Raw genomic sequence first — 19,647 nt, forward strand, 5'->3', positions numbered from 1 at the left:
ACTTGTCACAGTGAATGTACATATATCAATCTTATCAAGCCTGTCAAGACCTTTTGCCGTCACATACTCAAATGTCCTAATACTGTACAGCAGGGGTGTCAAACTCAAATACAGAGTGAGCCAAAATTTAAAACTGAACAAAACCGCGGGCCAAGATTGAACAAATTAACCTTTTGATAGGGACCCAAACAAGTTTTGCATTGAATATTGAACAAGCAAGGCTTACATAATTTTATAGTGACATGCAAAATAGAGTTTCAAATAATAATAATAATAATAAAAAAATATCAATGGCATATCAAATACAATTTAAATAAAAATGTAATGCCTCTTTTCTATTTGCAGCCTTCTGAGGTAAATATCAACATTAACTTTTACCACAGGCTAATAAATTTGAAAATAAAATAACAATGAATAAACGAACCATTCAGGACTTTAAACTGCTCAGTTTGCAACACACTGATCTAATCTGATGTGCCCAAGCCAGATACCTGGCATCTTTTCTTGGATGCTAGTTCATTAATGTCGGGGCTCAGGCTTCGAGCTGAGGCAACCTTCATTATTGAACAAAGGTGTTCATCAGTCATTATATCTCGTAGTCCACCCGGACAACAGTCTTGGGGGCGTGCCTTAAAGGCACTGCCTTTAACGTCCTCTACGAGCTGTCGTCACGTTCGCTTTGCATCCATAACAACGTGCCGGCCCAGTCACAAGATATGTGCGGCTCCTGTACGCACACACACGTGAATGCAATGCATACTTGATCAACAGCGATACAGGTTACACTGAGGGTGGCCGTATAAACAACTTTAACACTGTTAGAAATATATACGCCACACTGTGAATCCACACCAAACAAGAATGACAAACACATTTCGGGAGAACATCCGCACCGTAACACAACATAAACACAACAGAACAAATACCCAGAACCCTTTGCAGCACTAACTCTTCTGGGGCGCTACAAAATACACCCCCCGCTACCACCAAACCCCGGCCCCCCACCCCTTGTAGCGTCCCGGAAGAGTTAGTGCTGCAAAGGGTTCTGGGTATTAGTTATGTTGTGTTTATGTTGTGTTACGGTGCGGATGTTAGTGTCAAAGCGCTTTGAGTACCTTGAAGGTAGAAAAGCGCTATACAAGTACAAGTACAACCCATTCTCCCGAAATGTGTTTGTCATTCTTGTTTGGTGTGGGTTCACAGTGTGGCGTATATTTCTAACAGTGTTAAAGTTGTTTTGGCCACCTTCAGTGTAACCTGTATCGCTGTTGATGAAGTATGCGTTGCATTCACTTGTGTGTGCGTGCAGAAGCCGCACATGTTATGTGACTGGGCCAGCACTCGTTGGACTGGATGAAAAGCGGGCGTGACGATTTTCGGGAGGGGCACTGAAATTTGGGAGTCTCCCGGGAGGATTGGCAAGTATGAGAATTAGCGGTGAATGCGGTGTTACCGCGGCCCCGCCGCTGTATATAATCGGCGGGCCAGCTCTAGTGTTAATTTGATATCACCTCAAGGGCCAAGGTTTGACACCCATGCTGTACAGGGTCATATTGCAGTTATAGTTGCCCTCAGAAAGCCACTTGTAACAACAGTGAATAATATATGAATATAAATGTTTCCTAATTGCCTATTTTGCTATATCTTTTTTTATGTAGGCTGTAAAAATTATTTAGATTTTACTGTAAAAAAAAAAAAAATCTGGCAGCTCAGTCGCCAGAATTTTACTGTAAAGTCTATTGTGATTTTTACAGTGCACAATTTGATGGATAACTTAAGTCAAGCAGATATTTAAGTATTTATTTTTATTTTAACCTACATTTTTTTCAGAATGTATGATAATATAATATTTGTTGCATTATTAGATAATATTAAAGTTTAATGGATATGCAATAGCATGCAGTTCATGTTTTTTTTTATGTCAAAATGGAAAGAACAAGTACATTTAGTAAGCAAAGACAAAGTACTTTACTAACCTATTATTATTTCCAGGCTTTCACAGGCCACATAAAATGATGGGGCCGGACGGATTTCTGACCCTGGGCCTTGAGTTTTAATACGGGTGCTGTACATGTTGCCTCTATCATACATTACGACACGATGATGGTGTAATGAAAGGAAACTAAATAGGTCCTTCACATAATCATCAAATAAGAATCAAGGATACTTTAACAAGCTTGACAGCAAAACCTCAGTAGAACCCAACAATATTCCTATTATTAAACAGTCACTTCACCACCTGTGGTGTGAACTTTTAACAAGGGTTTTACTTACATGCGAATTATGTTTTTAACACTGAAGTTGTCCAGAGGTGCAACATCAGGGTCCTCCCCTTTGTCGTCCTGCAGGACTATTTGCTGAAGGATCCTGTCGAGAAGCTGCCAGTGATGCATGGTGCTTCCACCACGCTTATCTGGATATAGAGATCACAACAGAAATGCTAAGGTGTTGCCAAAAAACGTGGAATAAATAAATGTGTCTAAGCAGGACTTCTTACCAGTCTTTTCCGATCTTTTTTTAACCTTTAGGAATTGTTTTTGTAAGTCTCAAAGTTCCTCTATGTTTTGCTGTGTGTCCGCGCTAGTGCCGCCTTTTATAAAAGTCTGTATTACTTTATCAAACATATTTATATAATCAATATTTAGGCGTTAGTCCATTATTTAAGAATCGTCCACATCAGAATCATGATGCATATAAGAATCAATCATTTTCCCCACCTTTAGTATTATTTGTAAATGAATACTTAATTTGAGAAATCATGTAGTTTTAAAAAGGTCATATTATGCAAAACCAACTTTTCTTTGTATTTGGGATCCAGATAACTCTTGAAAAGTTGAATTCAAACCATGGAAGTAGAGCGGAGATATTAATAAAACACTTTTGCCTATTTCCATAAAAAATGAACAAATCTTTTTGCTTCTAAATTTATTCGGTGCGGCTTATACTGTATATCGATGTGGCTTATGGTACAAAAAATATGATAAATTGTAATCATTAAATTCCTTATTTTTCTCTAACCTCTTGTTGTGGTGCAAACTGGCTTGTACATGCACATGCATGCTTAAATCCTCCGCTGTTGCCATTTCTAATAAAAAGTATCGTATAGTTCTAATTTACATGGGTCAGTAGACTCGATATGGAAGTATTAAAAGCTAAAACATGGTTTGACGGAGTGGAAACACAGTCGAAGGGGGATGGGTCTGGAGGAGGACATTGGCATGTAAATAAGGCCGACCACGAAACAGCGCATTCTGAAGAGACAGTCAGAAAGCGTCTTGAAGATGATGTGTAAAAAACAAATTGGACCAAAGAACCACCATTGCATGTCCTGTACACCACAAGGAAGTGTTTTAAATGTAGAAAAAAATCATAATACAACCCCTTTTAGATGTCTATGGATGTTCTTATTCATCAAGGTAATTGTATTCTCAGGACATTCAACTGATTGCAACTGGAGTGTTCAGTTTGTCTTAGAAGATGTTTCACCTCTCGTCCGAGCAGGCTTCATCAGTTCATGCTCATAGACTAAGATTGGTTTAGATCTAGTTTATGAAGTTTTAAGTGGAATGACTCACAGGGCATTTGCAAGCAGTGTTGGAGTATGGAAAGGAGGTGTGGGTAGGAGTCTGTGTGGCTCAGCTTCTTTTTAACCAGCTCAAACATTGCACAGGCACTCTTGGTGTCTACATGGGTCTGTTGAGAAAACGTGGCAATCTTGTATTATTGTCATGAGAGATATCACACCTGAAAATACAGTACAGCACCTGCATCACTTACCATATCAAACCTTTTGGCCAACTCTGAATCATCCTCATTGCGCACCATCTCAAAAAAGTCCAAATGCCTGATGAGACAACAATTAACTTTGAAAAAGTACGCCGCTTTCGCCTTTGCAAAAGGTAGAATAACCACTGAGGTCTACAGTTTGGGCTGGTACTGTTTATTAGTTGACAAATTTACCTATCCAGGGTGGCATTTTCATGTTCCCGAAGCTTGTCAATGACAGGCTGGATGCCCAACATCAGGAACTCGTACCTTAAATGGAGGCGGAACTCAAGGTTGTCCTGGAGATGATACAATGAAAATCAGACAACAATTCAGATGAGAGTTAAAAGAGAAGAAAAAATGGGATACCTGGATGATTATTATTGAAAAAAACAGATAATTAGTTTTGCCATCACCTACAGACACATAGCCCTTTAACTAACAATTGCATTATTTTGCAGTTGCCTTGTAAAACCAACAAAATGTTATGGCATAAAGAATGTTGCAAATTAATTATTCTTAATTAAGAATAATAGGGTACCTAACACCATTCATTACTTTGACCATGTTTATGACTGCACAGGGAAACCATTTTTCGGTGCGCTTTGAAGTTTTTTTTTTTTTAAACTTTGCATGCACTTTTACCTTTGAACTTGTTTAAATAAAAACTAAAATGAAAAATTATAAAAGTCAAAATAAATTAAATATAATTTTAAGGAGAACTGAACTCAATATAAAGTAATAATTTTAAGGAGAATTGCACTTTTTTGGGGAAATTTTGTCTATCATTCACAATGATTATGCGAGACAAGAACAGATATGTTGTTCTTTCTCAATGCATTCTAACTCATAAATGAACACCATGGGACTCGCTCTATTCCACCTATAAAGCGCTCTAAAAAACATCAAAAGGCCTCTATCATTATTTTATATACATGCTGTAAGTATATATATAATGTAGTAACAGGCGCATTTATAATAACATGTAATATTTAGTATTTTAGTTATTTTTATCATATAGCGGAGCATTAATTTCACAGATGAATCACATTTGCTATTTCCTTCAACAACTACTAATCGAGGCAGATTTCACGAGAGCTTTCTCTGGGCTACTCACAGTGGTGTCTTGCTGCTATGGGAAGCAATCCAGTGTCCGGAGTGTTTTTCAGTTTTGCGTCTTGGCGTACATTATTGACGGTTCAGCCATGCTATGGAACTCAAATGAAGGAGAGCGGTCGCGTGTCTCCTCTGCCATGCCTGCCTGAGCAACGAAACTAGCTCTTTTTATTGTACGCAAAACAATTTAAGTGTGGTTTCAATCCCTCACTCACCAGACTGATATGTTTCAGACTATAATACAAAGAGAAAACATTTCTTTGACTGGGTTCTGCAGTTGGACTGCTTTTTTCTAAACGTCATTGACAGTTTAGCCATGCTGTGCAACTCAAATGAAGTAGAGCGGTTGCGCGTCTCCTCAGCCATACCTGACTGAGTGCCGAAACTATCAGTTTGCTAGCTCTTTTTATGTACGCAAAGTACTCAAATGTGCGGTTTCAATTCCTTGCTCACTGCTCAACAGATATGCTTCGGACTATTAAAAAAAAAAAAAAACACTTTTGACTGGGTTCTGCCTGTTAAAACAGCTTTTGTTATGTGTTATCTCATAACATGAGATCTCATCACACACCTAGGAAACAGACGTATTTTTTCCCCAAAATGTTTAAACATGTACACATGTATATACTTATTCATTGGAAAAATCCCGGTTTGACTCCAAATATGATGGAAGCTATTCACCTTAACCTGAGATTTACAGCGAACATGCTCCAATGTGACACCTCCACCTCACATGAATGTAATAACAGTCCTCTGGTGTCAAACTCTGCTCATACATCAGTCTGCACTCCAAAGCGCAAACGTCAAGTAACAATAAGCAAATCACATATTTGAGTGGAAGGGGGAGTACATTTCAGGGAGATTAATGTCAGTGCGAGAGGAGTACATATATCAAATTGTCATTGATTAGCGAGTAAATGTGTGCGCTCCAGATGGGATCAGTGCACAATCCAACATCCACAAAAGAAAGAAACTCCCTCCATAAAGGGCAGCAGTTGAAAAAATGTTTTAACAACAATCAGAATTTTGACTTCTTGTACTAGATAATGAATAGCAGCAGTTTTGTAGATACTGAAAATATCCCGACAAAAGCGTTTCTTTAATAGGTTATCGTTTAATAAGGACGTGTTGGATCTGACCTCTCCTGCTCCGGCGTTAAGCACGGCGTTGATGAAGGACATGATGGCTGTCTTCAAGTTGACCTCGTCTCTGTAGCGACCTGTACTTTTGTCCAGCTCATTCAGCAGCGTCTGCAAACAGATGGGAGAGTTGTCAGCAGGTTTGCTTAATTTAAGGGATGCTTAACTACAGCAAAGTAACCAACTAGTGTCCAGGTAAGCGAGGAAAACGTTACGGAACTTGCGGAAATCTTTATTAATCACGCAAACGTTGTTGTTAAATAACAGTGGCGGTAAGTCACTTTCCCTTCAAAAGTGGCGTGATTTAACACACATCCCAGGGGGACAAGGTAATTGTGTCTTGTTGACTCGGGCCTGATAGATGCTAAGGCACTTACACATTCTTGACCTCTATAACTCAGGATGTCCTCACCAAACTTTCTAATGGTCTTAAGGTGTGTTGACTTACACTGAGGTCAAAACGTCTGAGGGGCTGCGCACAAATCATCTTCACATCAAAATGATTACAGGGTGATTTATTGAAGCATCAACTTTGTCCAGCCCTCACATGAACATCGTCAGCCTATAGCTCTAAGATTCCACCATTTAAGAGACAGTCCAAGGAAACCACTTCAAAAGTAAGACCGCCTAACCTGAAAGCGAGTCCTTTCAGCAGCGTATTTCTGGTAATGAGCCATAGCCTGCAACACTTTCTTGTGTCCGTCGGGGACCAGACACACTGCACCGAGTATCTCCAGCACCGCCACTTTGGTCTTAATGTTCTCCGTCCGCAGGCTCTGGGAGATGGTGTTGATGCTCTGTGGGTGGGCGAGCACGTGCGAGCGGCCCTGGGAGTTGTTCATTAGGGCTTTGATGCACCCGATGACAGAGGTGTGGACACGGCTCTCTGAGGTCTCGTAGTCCATGCTGCGCAGGAAGTTGAGCAGGCAAGTGAGGCCGTCCAGCTCAATAAAACGCGTCACAAACCTGAAAAAAGGACAAAGGAAAGGTTCTTTTAGAGGATGGATTAATTGATTACTAACTTAGATTGTAATGTATGCAAATAAATTAAAGATGGTGCAATACAGCACAATCCTTAAATCCCAGTGCCCTCAAGATTCTAAAAAGAAAGACCAGCCTCAACAGGGGTGTTCAAGAAGAACGCAATACATTACTTATGGAATGTATGAAAATGTAATGCTGGTGAGAATAGCAGCGAACATTCCAGCATGCATGCAATGTGGTCGATCTTAGTGATTCCGCAGTTATACGGAAAAATTAGGAAACCCCATAAGGTAATTCTTCCATTTTTGAACTGCTGGAAATTTGCACCGCTACTGTGTTGTCTGTGCTATTAATTTTCTTACAAATACACAACATGGTAGCTTTGTTATCAAACCCCAATTTTTGACCCCAAGTCGCATTGACTTAAAATTCTAAGAATCAGCACAGAATTGAATACACACACACATTTGTTAAAGGGACTGACAAGCGTTTATCATAGCAATTGTCAGGCAAAACGTCTTAAGGGACCGTATGCACAGAAAACTGTACATACAGTGTATCGGGAAAGTGTTCAACGTCCTTCACTTTTTCCACACTTTGTTATGTAACAGCCTTATTGCAAAATGGAATACATACATTTTTGTCCTCACAATTCTACACACAATACCCCATAATGACAATATAAAAATATTTTTTTACAAATGTATTAAAACTAAAAAAAAATCGTATTTACCGGTATATAAGTATTCACAGTCTTTGCTCAATACTTTCTTGATGCACCTTCGGCAGCAATTACAGCCTCACGTCTTTTTGAATACGATAGATACCACAAGCTTGGCACACCAATGTTTGGCCGGTTTTGCCTATTCCTCTTTGCAGCACCTCTCTGAATTGATGGGAAGCGTTGGTTTTCATCCAGGATGTCTCTGTACATTGCTGCAATAATCTCAGTCTAGTCAGGGAAGTGACCAAAAAGCCTTTGGTCACTCTTTTAGAGCTACAGAATTCCTCTGTGGAGAGAGGAGAACCTTCCAGAAGGACAACCATCTCTGTAGCAATCCACCAATCAGGCCTGTATGATATAGTGGCCAGACGGAAGCAATTCCTTCGTAAAAGTTTTCCAAAATGCACCTGAAAGACTCTCAGACCATGACAAACAAAACTATCTGGTTTGATGAGACAAAGATTGAACTCTTTGGTGTGAATGCCAGGCATCATGTTTGGAGGAAACCAGGAAACTCATCACCAGGCAAATACTATTCCTACAGTGAAGCATGGTGGTGGCAGCATCATGCTGTGGGGATGTTTTTCAGCGGCAGGAACTGGGAGAATAGTCAGGATAGAGAGAAAGATGAATGCAGCAATGTACAGAGATATCTTGGATGAAAACCAATGCTTCCCATCCAAACGGAGGAGCTTGAGAGGTGCTGCAAAGAGGAATGGGCAAAGAAGAACGGGCGAAACTGGCCAAAGATAGGTGTGCCAAGCTTGTGGCATCGTATTCAAAAATAGGTGAGGCTGTAATTGCTGCCAAAGCTGCAGGTTTTTTAGGTTTTCAGTTTTACTACATTTGCTATTCACAATCTGGCGTGCGGGATGTCTCAAGTAAAAGAAGAAAAAAGAAAAAAATTTATATATGTATACGTATATATGCACATGCACACACCGATGTGTGTGTATATATATATATATATATATATATATATATATATATATATATATATATATATATATATATATATATATATGTATATATGTATATACATACAGTACATATACAGTTACAAGCAGAATTCCAGCATCATTATCATCTTACTTGTGCACGCTTTGCAGTGACAGAAATAGAATGCATTTTTTTCACTTTCAACAGAACCTGTGAAAGCCTAACTTGTTTATGATCACCCAGGTGGGATTTAGGCAGTTTCTTCAGAACCGTAGCAACTGCGGAGTGCACTGAAACACCCTCACAGAGACGTATCCAAGTCCATGTTTTCTTCAAGGAGCAATTACATTTTTAACAATTCACTCTTGAATTTGCAAAAGACAGACCAAATAAACTCAGCTTCTTTTCTATTTGTTGGTAAGATGACAGAGTGAGCATTATTTGTGCCTCCCCATTCTCTTCACTCTGGTCTATTGAGAATTGCCTTTGCAAAAAACCAGGACAGTGCATTTCGGCTGAAAAAGTCACATCAACACATGACTAACTGTTACTGAATAAATTAACTGCACATATCACCACAAGTGAAAAGCCTATTTTAATGTTAACATTTCACACCCTACAGTCATAGACAATTCTCAGTCGGTCTAAATCGCGGAGCAGCAAGCTGTTAACCTCCATGACTGACGAGCTGAAAGACAGGATGTATAAACACGGAGCGTCGCAGCCAGCACACAAATGAGCTTCCCACACTGTCAAAGATTCCTGATGGCCATGATGAATAATTTCAAACAAATGCAGGCTTGTAAGAGGGTGAGAAAGGAGACAAACAGTGGGACACTGGGGTGGAATGTACAGGATTTGTAGCAGATCCGTTGCTTTGACACTGTCAAAAATGACATTGTCCAAGTCCCACCCTCTTTTGGATTTTTATAGACATGGAAACTACAAAAAACATGTAAATCATTATTGCACCTACATTGAGGACAGATGTTATCCTACTTAAACTCAATCAATTCCAGATTTCCAGCAAATGCACACACACTTTACCTGGTATGACCAATACTGTTCTCAGACAAAATAAAATCATTTGACAATGCAGTTAGATCGCAGCAGAAACACAAATAATGATCTATCAGCAAACAACTATTTTTTTTAATTTTTTTTTACAAGAGCTACAGCCTCTAAATATACAGTAAATCAAGCCACCCTATAAGATACAGAATAATAGCCACACGGTCGGCCTAGGCGATATATGAATTTTATAGATAAATTTGAGTTTATTTTGTTGCAGACGATTCAAAAAATAAAAAATTATATATTTTTTCTCCTCTTGCTCCGGCATACTTTTTGCCCCCAGAAGTTTCCGTAGCTTTCGCCCTACCACTAATTTCCTTAGCGGCACACCTAGCAAAACATGGCTAATTCCAACACTAACGTGGGAGCGAGACGTTTGTTCTTAAGAAAAGAATAGTGTTGTCAGTAGTTTGGTTGTGCGGCAACAGGCGTGAAACAAGTGACTGCATGCTGCAAAGTTTGTTTAAAAAAGGGTGCATCAAAACAAACGTATTCCTGCAACAGGAAATGCTACTGTTTATGAGGTGAACAAGACGGCAACAACAACAAACTCCATTTAAAAAACTAAATTTTTATTTAAATAAGTATTTTATTCAGTACAGAAGTTTTAAGTTTGCCCTTTATTAATCTCAATGTTGGGGATTTTTTTTTGCATGCAATGTGCTTTGCTACATTTTTGTTAACAGAAGTAATTTGTTCAAGACAGAAGCATTGCCTCCCAGACAAAGCCCTTGATTTGGTTCTTTGAAAATGATTCATCAAAAAGGACAATTTATATCCGGTCTAAAAAGAACAACATAATACAAATTAGAATTTTGCTTGGAGTAAGATGCAGTGTATGTTGCAAACTACTAGTTTTTGATCAAATAAAAGAGTTTGAGTTTGAGTTTATTTCGAACATGCAAGCATACAACATGATACATCACAATCTCCAGTTTCTCTTTTCAACATGCTCGAAAAGGAGTAGGAAGAAGCAGAGCTTATTTAATCCTACCCCTTTTCTTTTACATAACAGTTGCTAAAACTTTTGTTCACTTCCTGTTCTCAATTTATTCAATATACTCCATAAGTAATCACAATAAAAATAAGTAAATAACTAATAATTGGTGAAGTAAGTTACATTTCATATGTTGAGATAAGAAAGATTATTTTGAGAGTGAAAGAATGAAAGAATGGATGAGTTAAATAAATTCAGAATGTTTATCATGCTTCTTCTTCTTTGTACTTTGTAAACACTTTAAGTTTGAAGAGTTTCTTGAACTGGATCATATTAGTACATTGTTTGATTGCTTTGCTTAATCCATTCCATAATTTAATTCCACATACTGATATACTGAAGGTCTTAAGTGTTGTACGTGCATACAATTTTTTTAAATTACATTTCTCTCTAAGATTATATTTCTCCTCTTTTTTTGAGAAGAATTGTTGTATATTCTTGGGTAGAAAGAAAAACTTGTTCTGAATTATCTCTGTCATTTGTATTCATTGGTGTCTTAAAAAGCAAGGAACATTTAAAAAAATAAATCGTAAATCAACATTTTTTTGAAAAAATCTTATATTTTATTTTTACACCATATCGCCCAGGAACAGATTATGCTCCTTCTTACAGCGCCTCAGTGACAAGTGTTTGGCCAGAGAAAAGAGATCAATCAATACAACCCGTATTTCTGTCCAGGAATTTTAAGACTACCTTAAAGAGAAATATTTTATAGTGGAGAAGAAATTAAGCTGAGCAGCCGAGTGTAAACGTATGGAGAGCAGAAGGAGAAATATGTTATTCTTGGGAGTTAGAGAAGGTGAAAGAGATTCAAGGGCTTGCTATACTCTTTGCTGGGTTTTAAAAAATACATAAACACACATACACGCAGCTATGCTATATTCTATAACAGATCTATAATCTCTCTCGCTATTCTCCACCTCCAGGGCCGACCCGTAGCATAGGCCGTATAGGCAAATGCTAAGGGCGCCGTCCATCAGGGGGCGCCACGCCAGTGCCACAAATGTTGGAGAAAAAAAAAAAAGAAAAAAAAAAGTTGTTACTATTATTTCTAAATACAAAAAATAATCCCACGTTAATTAAAATGCAAAGTAAAGCCTATTTAATAGAAATATTATTTGTTACAACATTACGCCCCCCCCCCCCCCCCGCACGGTGCGCCCCCTCCCTTCCCGTATCATGACTCTTTTTGGACGTCACCACATCAAAAAATCAACACAAGATGTCAAAACTGTCAGGTGCCCAGGGAAGAAAAAAGAGAAAAGAAGAGGAGGAGAAACGAGAAAAGACAGAGGTAGCAGGTAGGTAACGTTAGCCTACATGAAATTATTTGTCTGTTACAGAATGTGATAGTAGCTGGCTTTTTAGCATTAAGCTAATGTTACATGATTCGGCAATTGCTAATCAATAAATAGCTAGTTCTGTTTTAACGTCGGGTTAATATTGTGGAGGGGCTAAATTGTTATGGAAAATAATAATGTAACGTTAGGTAATTACAGTACTCCCACCTTACATTCCTCAGGGACATTTGTATTAGATCTTTTAAGCAGGTGTTTTTTGTTTACATTGTTATTGCCTTCTGGTTAGCTAATGTTTGCCCTGCAGGTAATAGTCACTTTTCCACCACTTTATATATTAGGTATAGTTGTAAGTAAAAAAAAAAAGGTCAAAGACAAAGCTATTCGGTTTCTTGTGAGTATATACACTTCACTGCCGATGTGGGGGGGCGCCACCTAAAATCTTGCCTAGGGCGCCAGATTGGTTAGGGCCGGGCCTGTCCACCTCGCCTCAACGAATCAACGGCCCCCAATCTGCTTTGACTCTGCATTCTTCCCTCGCCTCCTATCTGAGACAGGTCGGCAAGGTGACCAGCCTTTCCTTCCTCTTTGGAAGGCAACAACTGCTGCATACTTGAAAACCAGCTGGGATTGTTTTCAAGACAGAAGAAACAGAACCAAAACGACTGCTGCGGACAATATGCGCTAAACAATACAGAGCCAAACCACACACATGCACTAGAAAGAAAAAGACTGTAATATAACCGGGAATGCAATGACACATGTCACTGGGGGGCGGCAGTAGTATATGCTTAGGCTGGTCTAATTACTATCAAAGTTCATCTTAACTGCAGTAGTGTCTATTATAATTAAACAATCATAAAGACAAGCGGTAGAAAATGGATGGACATTAAAGGACACGTTTGGACAATCTGGGCAGACTTGACTTTTGCTTCGTAACCTGTCACTGACTCCATGTAACCGATATTACAACAGACTCAAGTCTTCATGTGCTCCTATCTTCACTTCCTACAATCCTTTAACCGTCATGTTTTCACACAATTGCACAGAGGTGATCATTAATTTCAATGGAGGTGAGTGTGCAAAAAAAGTCATTTGATATTGAAACTGTTTTCCGTCACATAAATCATATTTGATGTTAGGCCAAGCGAATAAGAGCTCTGAAATAGTGTACATCACATCTGTGACTTTCATAGCATATCATGGCTCTTAGGCAGTAGCTTATCTGCAAATCCACATGGAGCATTAAAAGTGACGAGGGCCAAGCTCACAACATCCCATATTACCATGACCAAATCCCTGATGCCTTAATCATAAAATGTGTACAAATGCCAACAAGTAAAGCAAACACGATCGTGGGTGGCAGTACCTACAGTACAATATGTCACAATATAAAAACAAGCTATCATTATATTGTGATTTAAAGGAATGAGGATGGGATGATTTAATGGCAACAACATACACTTCCTGGCCACAACATCAGGTACATCTGTTAATGAGACTTAATAGAAAAGTGTTGTGCTTTTACAAAGACATGTTTTATATAATGCAGCACAGTACTACTCAACTACAAAGCAAAACAACCAATCAAAAAACGCATTGCTAAATTAATCCACATTGAATATTATTAACTTCGTAAAGGCAGTTTTTATATTTATTTTACTACAGTATATAGCTCAAATTATATAGTGCAGGTTTTCTTAATGAAGGTGCAATAGGTGTTTATCCAACTGCCTAATGTTGTGACTGGGGTGAAAATAAATAAAAAAGTGAATTGGGTAGAAATCCCTGAAAATATGATGCTCTGCTTCACAGTTAATATATTTTGCAACCTGTGAAAGCTGATTAACAGCCCACTCTTCATCAAGCGGAACCGCTAACAGCTAATCCTCCAAAGTGATATTGACAGAGAAAGTCTTGAGGAGAAAGAATGTGCAGAAAGTTGAAGTGTAAACATATTAGTCTCTTTATGACGGTCTGCTTGACAAGAAAAAGAATGACCCTCAAAACATCAAGAATTTCACCCTGTTCTGCATACATTTTGTCAAAAAAATTACAGCAAAAACCAGATTTTTTGAGAAATTAGGAACATTACATCCCGAAGACAATGCAATCTATGTCAGACTTTAACCGAGCGGCACAGTTCATGAGACGTGGAGCAATGCTGCAATATGGCAAGAAGTACTACATGCATGCTTAAAAAGTGGCACGTGTTGGATATTTCTGGATCCTTTAGTAGCTAAATTGACAAATATGTATCCTATCAAACTAAACCAAACGGTGTTGCTTGATAATTGCAGTGATAACAATAATTGATAATGACTTAATACACCAAGAAATGCATTTTATTTGCCGTAATGAAGGTGATTATTGGAGAGTGGCTCCACACTGTGTATGGAGCTGCTAGCCGCTTGTCAGCAAGAGAGGAACGGCATTTGTGATTGGCATTAAAAGCAATGGCCAATCATATACTATTTTAAGAAAATCGACTGATACCGATCGATTGGCACATCCCTAATCTACATGTATACTTTGAATATATCTCGTCTTTTTTGTTTTGTTTTCAAGTACCGGTATAGTGTTTGTCATTTTGAAATGGTCCCTCTGCAAGTTGTGCTCGACCCATTGTTACTTAATTCTTCTGTTTTTGACACTTCCTGTATCTTATTATATATTAGGGTGGCCTTTGGTTAAATTTTCAGCCATCCTAGACCAAATTGAAGTATTGTTAAACAAGATACTGAACCCCAGTTGATCCTGGTGTGCATCATTTGCAGGTGAATGAGCACCATTTAATGTCCCCATCTTGACTTCTCCTTGCCAATAGATGTGTGGCATTGTGTCAAAGCAATCAAGTTAGAGAATCTGACGTAGGTATTTCTTCATGAACAGCAAGATATTGTGTGTATTTTCATGTTCAAATAAAAATGAATAGTGCATGTAGACTTCTTCCAAAACAGCATACAGGACTTTCGAGATCCTTTAGAGAATCAATCAATACAATCAATCAATCAATCAATTCCTTTATTGTCATTGTCATAATAACACTAAAGTCATACATGAACAACGAGATTTTGTTTGAGCTTTGTCCAGCGGCATAGAATCTGCATTGATGTGCAGGTTGACAATAGTTTACATTTTAGCATTGTCAGGAAGATCGCGATAAGAGGGGTGTGGGGGTGGGAACAGTCAGATGTCTGATGGGTGTTACGTTGATGTTGCAGCAATGCAATGTCCAGAGCACAATTATTGAGGTGGTGAAGAGTGAGGTAATAAGATGGTCCGGGGTCTGGTGGTCCTGGCGCGAATTGATCTATACTTCCTTCCAGAGGGTAGCAGGTTGAAGAGGCCATGTGCTGGGTGGTATCTGTCCTTCAGGATGTTGTGTACTCGCTTTAGGCAGCGAGTTGTGTACATGGCCCTCATCTCTGGGAGTATACAATCTTCACTCTCAAATATACATATTTGCCTTCTAAACAAAACCTGTCTCGATTGAAATGAACGTCAGAAACAAGTGTACTTCCATCTACCCACCCATTTTTGACCGTTTAGGCTGTTCAGGGTCAAGGAAGCTGGAGCCTGACTTAGGGCCAGAGGTATGGTGCACCTTGGACTGAGTACTAGTCAATCGCATGGCAAGTTGTGGTGGATTCAGTAGTTCCAACAATCATAAACATAACATTTTGAATGATGTACAGCATGCTGCAACGTAATAGCAAACATGCTCTCAAAAGCAATTGGAATGCTGATGAGACTTTAAAGACAACACGCCTGGCTGACATGCTTGCATCCAGCTGCTAACTTTTAAAGTAGCAGTTTGCAAGCAATTCTACATCTGTTCTCTCCACCTGCCCCTTGCATGCCCACCATGTGTTTGGGGTCTGTGACCAAGCAAAAAGCTGTGTGAGTGCACAAGAGAGTGTTGTCACGCTACATAGCAGCTGCCTCTCTGAAACGGCAGAGGGAAGCAGGGACTACAGCCAATATAGGCAATGACCCAACACAGCCATGAATCAAAGCTAAGCAGAGACGGAAGGAGCCACTGCCATAAAAGTGAAACATAAAATAATACTGTATATGGAGATGAAGTTGACGATCACGTTTGACACATCAAACACTTCCCTCAGACATAAACACCGGCAACATCATCAGGAAAACACACTGTATTTATTTGCTTTATTCATGCAAATGTCATCACATTAGCACAGCATTTGAGTTTTCAGAGGAAATAAAACACACCTGCTACACACAACACTGCTGATGAATACACCACGGCTGTGACTTAATGTGCAACGAATCACTCTAATACTATAATTACTTAGACATAGGTGCAATGCTTAATAATTGAGATTCAGTGGTGTTTGTCGGCTTATTAAATATTGTGAATGATTTAATTTGAATCATATACACCCAAGATTTTATATGAAGTAGTTTTAATGTTTTAACAATGATAAAGCAGACAGAATAGAGTGAGAATGAATTGGTCCAAACTTTAAGACTGTTTTTGGCCTGTTGACGAGTGACTCTTAGTGAATGATAATTTGGGGTGGCTTATTGGTCATGAGTCTGCCTTTTGCCCTAAATCAACTGGCATGGAATGCAGCTCAACAACGCTGGACAGGATAAGTGAGTCAGAAAAGACAGATTGATCCAGAATTTATGCCAATATGATCCACTAACGAAAAATATTTTTTTGACTTGGAACATTTCTTGTGACTGTAGGTTCACATACAGCAAAACTACGCATACAACCTCTACAGGCCGCTATATGAGCTCATGGCAAAGAACTCATGGCATTACTTCAATAATTTTGAATTTGTCTCTGGAGAAAGCAGACATTACAAATTAAAAAGCCAGAAAAAAGCTAAAATACTACACCTGAAAAATATAACTATCAGACTAATCATCACTAATCTTCGACTTATGCACTTGCAGATATACTCTAATGAATCTACCAGGATTAAATGGAAATTCATAGAAATAAAAAAGTTAAACTGCAATATAATAGTAGCGTGAGACCACAACGGATCAATGCAATTTTACCCCAATTAAGTACACTGTCTGTGGCAATAAAAAAAAAAAAAAATCAGTGAGTAATAAGTACTCTTACTGTAGTGTGCGTATGTGTCTTACTTTAAAAATATTTGATTATTGTTTCATTAATACATTTTAAAATGTTTAAGGTATTTTGGGTTACACACAGATGTTCACATTCACATTAAGCATGCATACACAGCTTACACACAGATATACACAACCCAGACGTGACCCAGACACAAGTCTGCACTAAACATTTGTCACTCTGCACATAAGGTTTGTAACATCATGGTTCCCTTAGAGAAGTTCTTCACAAATAGTGGGGCGTGCGATGCCAGGGAGGGTCCATGTGACCCCGGGAAACATGCTTTATCTGAATCATGCAGTATCATGCTTCAAACCCCGCTTCTAAAAGCTGTGCACTCCAAACATGCTTATTGTAGCCATTAATCCTGACTTCCTCATTTCGATAAAAAAATGAAAATAAATCAGCACAAATAGTTGTATTCATTTTAGTTTTGTAGGTTAAATTGTTTTATATATTGGGCTCCTGAGGTAATGTTACTGATCAATTGTAATTTATTATTATTTATTGAGTTTATTTAATTTTATTTTTCCGTATCACATGGTTCAAGTCGTTCAAAAAATGTTCATGGTTTAAATAAGGATATATATATTTTTTTTATTTAAGGCAAATAGATGCACTTTAAATCTTTTCTATTACTGACTAAAAACGATGTTGGTAAAGTTATTGTTTGTTGTAAGTTTATCTATGTTTCTTTCTTTTTTCTTTTAAAATGTTCTGTATATTTAATAACGGTACAATGTTATGCAGAGGTGTTCTTATAACAATTTCATAGACAAATCATAGTATTTATAAATGTGGCAAAGAGTTGGGGGGGCAACACATTTTCTTCTTCCTGGTGGGGGGGCGCAACAGAAAATAATTGAGAGGCACCGGGTAAACACACAAGTTGGGTCCAGACTACTGCATAAAGTTTAAAGATCCCACTAAAGCAGCTGCTGATGTGGGATCATGTCGAGGAAAGATACCCTGTATGAGGACTACAATTCTACACAGGTACAAACCTTAATCAGTCGCATTTCAAAAATAAGTCTGATAATGTGATACTGTGACATGTAGAACTAGCACTGGAGAGTAGTGAGTCGAGACAGCTTTGAAGGGAAAATGCTCACACACAGGATACCTCATTGGCTGAGTCCGAAGTGCTGTCTTCAGATCTTCCACCACCTTGTTTCGCATTTCCATTTCCTCCTCATCAAAGGCAAACAGGGTCTGCATCTGGTGAGAAAATGAAAGAAAGCAACTGCTTAGGTGTCGTGGAATCCTTTACCTGCATGCTTATATAATATGCAGTTTTCAGTTATCACAAAGATGATTGCTTGTTTATCTTGGTTTTAACATGGTATCATTGTAACATGCCTGTGGGTGGAGGACATAAAAACAGTACCTCTTTGAGCAGAATCATATTGAGAAAACAAATACACCAGTAAACACCCTTCATGTAATTTTGCATTAATACCATAATGTGAAGTGAATATTGTTGTGCAGCAGTTTGGAAACATTTTTGTTGTTTAAATGTGCTATACAAATAAAGTGGATTGGATTGGATTGAAGTAGCGCAAAATACCAAAATAAGTCCAACAAACAACATGGTTACGAAAAATATTGCAAATCATTATAAAAAATTGGAAGCGCAATACTCATATAGTAATGAATAAGAATGAAGCTGCTGCTGAGCTGACATTCCGCCAGCACCACAGGGGCTTCTGTTTAACCTCCAGCCTTTTTCCATGGATGCTCCATGCGAGGTGTAAAGGTTCAACAGTGTATTTTAGCAGTAAGCAAGTCACAGCGTTTGCCTATTAATTTGACCGAAGAGATATTTATTTAAAGTGGGGCCCCCGTTTTATTAAACATAAGCCTCTCGATGTAAGGTGGGCATAAATATTAAGAAAAGACATACGAACTAACAATAGATGTCTAGCAAAGAGGAGCCTTCACATGTTTGCCTGCTTTTTAACACATCTCGTCTGTTCAATGTGTGAATGTTTAATCCGGGAACGTCGCAGTCAAAACAACCATTGTGTCGACTTAGCCTCACGTCCAGATGGTTGAGACACTCTACGCCAGTCAAGACTTTGGCTTTGGCTATGAATACGTTGTGAGTCAATGGGAAGTTGGACACAAATGTTAGAGAGACAAGCTTTGTCTGGGCGAATGAACCTTTCTACATCTGTTACTTGTAAAGACCATTCTAACCTGGGGCCAAAATTGACATGGGAATAGTATTAAAGCCAGTTGGTAAACCAGCAGAGGGTACTTCCCCAAATGCGTATTAGCAGAAATACCCCCCTTTGAGCCAGAACGATATCCCTAAGCCATCTGATTCGTCATTAACCGTATAAGCGATGAGCACAATTAATGAAATTCTTAATTTGGGCCATGCATGTGTATGAAATATGGAGTGAAAGTCTGTGTGAATTCTCACCCATTCGAATCTAAGGTAACTGGACTACTTCTTCCTCTTGGTTGTTGAAACATTTTGGTTT

The 19,647-nt window shown here is 38.5% G+C and overlaps 1 protein-coding gene across 5 annotated transcripts in view; it reads right to left on the reverse strand.

Moving 5' to 3' along the window:
- Positions 1 to 19,647, reverse strand: part of daam2 (dishevelled associated activator of morphogenesis 2) — a 166,739-nt gene that overhangs the window by 43,111 nt on the left and 103,981 nt on the right. For all 5 annotated transcript variants that reach the window (XM_061968499.2, XM_061968494.2, XM_061968496.2 and 2 more), the window contains exons 5-11: positions 18,282 to 18,376; positions 6,653 to 6,986; positions 6,021 to 6,131; positions 3,961 to 4,064; positions 3,778 to 3,844; positions 3,576 to 3,693; positions 2,275 to 2,413 (exon numbers count right to left, since the gene is read on the reverse strand). In XM_061968499.2, coding sequence (XP_061824483.1) covers positions 2,275 to 2,413; positions 3,576 to 3,693; positions 3,778 to 3,844; positions 3,961 to 4,064; positions 6,021 to 6,131; positions 6,653 to 6,986; positions 18,282 to 18,376 — 968 coding nt within the window. The remainder of the gene's footprint in view (positions 1 to 2,274; positions 2,414 to 3,575; positions 3,694 to 3,777; positions 3,845 to 3,960; positions 4,065 to 6,020; positions 6,132 to 6,652; positions 6,987 to 18,281; positions 18,377 to 19,647) is intronic.

Source organism: Nerophis lumbriciformis, linkage group LG08, assembly GCF_033978685.3.
Source record: "Nerophis lumbriciformis linkage group LG08, RoL_Nlum_v2.1, whole genome shotgun sequence".
In the NCBI taxonomy this organism is placed as follows: Eukaryota; Metazoa; Chordata; class Actinopteri; order Syngnathiformes; family Syngnathidae; genus Nerophis; species Nerophis lumbriciformis.